Source organism: Olea europaea, unplaced genomic scaffold (assembly GCF_002742605.1).
Source record: "Olea europaea var. sylvestris unplaced genomic scaffold, O_europaea_v1 scaffold2709, whole genome shotgun sequence".
NCBI classification, from domain to species: domain Eukaryota; kingdom Viridiplantae; phylum Streptophyta; class Magnoliopsida; order Lamiales; family Oleaceae; genus Olea; species Olea europaea.
This window is the reverse complement of record NW_019245496.1, coordinates 101,136-104,256: the sequence shown is the minus strand read 5'-3', so window position 1 is coordinate 104,256 and position 3,121 is coordinate 101,136. Positions and strand designations below refer to the sequence as shown.

Genomic DNA, 3,121 nt, shown 5'->3' with positions numbered 1-3,121 from the left:
ACTAAATCAAATTGAAATAACAAGAGCAACAACATGTACGCTACTCATAATCATGATAGTGATCAATGATCATGAATGGTCGATGATTACAAGTGCATTACTCGAAGTCTAGATTTTGATCATGAACTGTATGTTAACTCATCTGGCATTTTATCTACAATTACCAAATATATAGTACAGAGGTTTGTGGCCAAAGACAAAGAACAGCAAGGAAAAATGTGAATCCAAAAATAAAGAAGAAAAGAAAAAGAGACAATGCTCGGAAAGATGATAGTAGCTCAGTAATTTGCACTGCAGTTAATGATGATAAATATACTAAAGGTTGGTGAAAACTCTCAAACAACTAAAAAGATTGTGCACTGAGAAGTGAATGGATTACATTGAGTTTGACACGAACGTTAATAAAAATTTTACAAAAGAATGTCACTATGGCATTAATTAAAGTTTGTCTAAACTACAAAATAAGGCCTTCACTGACGGAAAAAGCTCAAAAATCCATTTAATTGCTTGAAGATCCCATAATATATATGGTGTGACATATTTCTTGTGGATGTACCTATAACTTGATTCTTCTTAAATGAGTCGACTCCTCAGGGTCCTTAAGTCCCCATACTTTAATCTGTTGTTGCACCACCAATACTGAAGCTTTGCCTTTATATTCTGAATCTGCAAGCAGTTCTCCAATTGATCCTAACTCGCCACACTGGTTCCACTTAGCAAGATGATCCATAATTGGTGATTCTTTGTGGCGTCTGCCTACCATTACAAGGTTGTAAGCATCTCCAGTTGATCTAGCCACCCTAATCACATCCCTCCCATTTGTCACCATTTTCTCTTCGTACACTACTTCCTCAGTTTCATGTGTTCTCAAATTGAAGCGGCTCAAAATTTCAGCATCGAGCATTTTGCTTCTTTCCGTTCCCTGAACAATATCACCTGAACCCGAGGTTACAAAACGAATCAAAGTTAGCCTTACACTGGAATGCTCTGATATTCGTAATGCATATGCAAGCGCTTCTCGATCATCTGCTCCCCCAAAGAATAGTACCACCACTTGATATAAAGAAGATTGTGTTATTGCTTGATGGGAATTATTTAAACTTCCATAATCGATCAGAATCCCAACAGAACAAGGAGCCCTTTCGAGTACACTTTTGTTCAGATGCCTATATGCATAGGATGATTTGACCGTCTCTTCAAAGGTATATAGCTTGTGAAATGGAAGTATTATGAGAATGGTTCTCTTTTCTAGAGCTAGAGAGCAAACATCGTTGTGCATTGTCAAATAAGGAGAGATTGCCTTGTAGCAATGTACCACGAACAATCCAGAATCCTGCTGTTCAAACTTTTTGAATGCATTGAAGATATGCTCAGACTCGGTCCGGTTCAAGGAAGACCTCCCGTGCCTATGAGCAACAAGTAAAGAAGAGGAACGACCCATAAGCTTCACGAGGTGGAGAATGTCTAAACTAATAGGACTAGTTTTTGTGGGATTGGAAACTCGAAGGAGGCTGGTGATGGATCCAACATTTTCTTGGCTGTGTACACATGCAAGTATGCGAAGCTCATCATTGTTTGTGGAATGTAGAAGTGTCCGTCTCTTGTAAGCAACAAACCTCTTTGAAGGATCGTAAAGAATCTTCACTATAGGTGAGATTACTCCTGTTATAGTAACCACTGAGATTATCATAATAGTATAGATTTCCCCGGTCATGATCTGCAGTAACGGATAGAATACATGAGTTTTTCAAAGTAGAAGAAAACAATAATAATATTTGGTTTCTATGTGGATTCAATGTCCTGTACATAAGTTCTTTAGAAATGCCAAGGATAAGTGTTGGAAGACTTACATCCTGTTTCTTAAAATCATTCAGAAAGGCAATTTCAACAATGCCTTTGGTGTTCATGATCAGACCAAGAGAAAGAGCATCTCTAATTGGCATCCTGCAGAAGATAAGAGGCAGCATTGTCCCCATAATCTTCCCAATGAAAGCAACAAATATAACCAGCTGCAAGACACCAAAATTTTTCAAATTCTGTATGGAAAATATATCCATTTGCAGTCCACAAATAGTGAAAAAGAGTGGCATGAGAATAGTGACAAAGCAATCGAGTGTCTCCACTAATGCAGCTCCTAATGGTGGTCCATCTGGTATAACCAAACCGAGAACTAAGGATGCAACCGTGGCATGGATACCAATAGCTTCGCCAATAAATCCAGTGCTCAATACTCCGACTAAGGTTAGAAAAATATATATCTCCTTCACGGGTCTCCCTTCTCGAGTATGTCTCACTACCCACAAAGCTGCTGGACGAATTACTTTTATAACAAAGATGACGAATAGAACACCTGATAGCAATGAACCTATGATTACACTTAGTGATTTTGTCCTGGCAAGATCTGCTGCAAACTTAATAAAGATGAAAGACCAAAGGCAGACATCACATATTACTGAAGAAGAAGAGGCTAACCGTCCTATGTCCGAATTAAGGATCTTGAGCTCATCAAGGAAGCAAGTGATAACTGGAAATGCTGTCATTGATTGCATGGCTAATATATGAGGAAGCGCCCTCGAAATGTTTTTATCCAAAGCCGAAAATCTGTCGAGAAGAAATACAGCAGAAGCCGCAAGTCCAAAAGGAAGAAAGAAGCCTAAGATTCCTACAGCCAAAGCTTTCTTACTGGGCCTTAAAACCATGGATGGATCTATTTTCACACCAATTAGGAAAATGAAGAGGATAAAACCAAAAATCGATATTGTATCAAGCACCAGTCTAGATTTTCTCGGAAATACTTCATCTAAGAATGCCACATTTTGGCCCAGAATTGAAGGACCTAATATAAAGCCACCCTGGTCAAATTAAAATATCAAAATACAGCAATCAGCCACATAACATACCATTAATGAGGGGAAAAAATCAAATTGCAATAGAGGGATTTCAAAATTAAGGCAAAATTTACAACATGATTGGAATGGAGGACAATGCTTACAAAAATCTGAGCAATAATCAAGGGCTGGCCAACAGGCTTGAGAAGAAATTGAACGAAATAAGTAATGACAGAAATGAGAGACCATTGAAACAAGAATGAGGGAACCGAGAAACGCAATGGTTGATCGCC

General features: G+C 38.4%; 1 protein-coding gene across 1 annotated transcript in view; it reads right to left on the bottom strand.

Annotated features, from left to right (window-relative positions):
- Window positions 1-556: 556 nt before the first annotated feature.
- Window positions 557-3,121, bottom strand: part of LOC111383532 (cation/H(+) antiporter 15-like) — a 4,286-nt gene continuing 1,721 nt past the window's right edge. The window contains exons 2-3 of the mRNA XM_023007645.1: window positions 1,851-2,852; window positions 557-1,717 (exon numbers count right to left, since the gene is read on the bottom strand). Of these exons, the coding sequence (XP_022863413.1) occupies window positions 557-1,717; window positions 1,851-2,852 (2,163 nt within the window). The remainder of the gene's footprint in view (window positions 1,718-1,850; window positions 2,853-3,121) is intronic.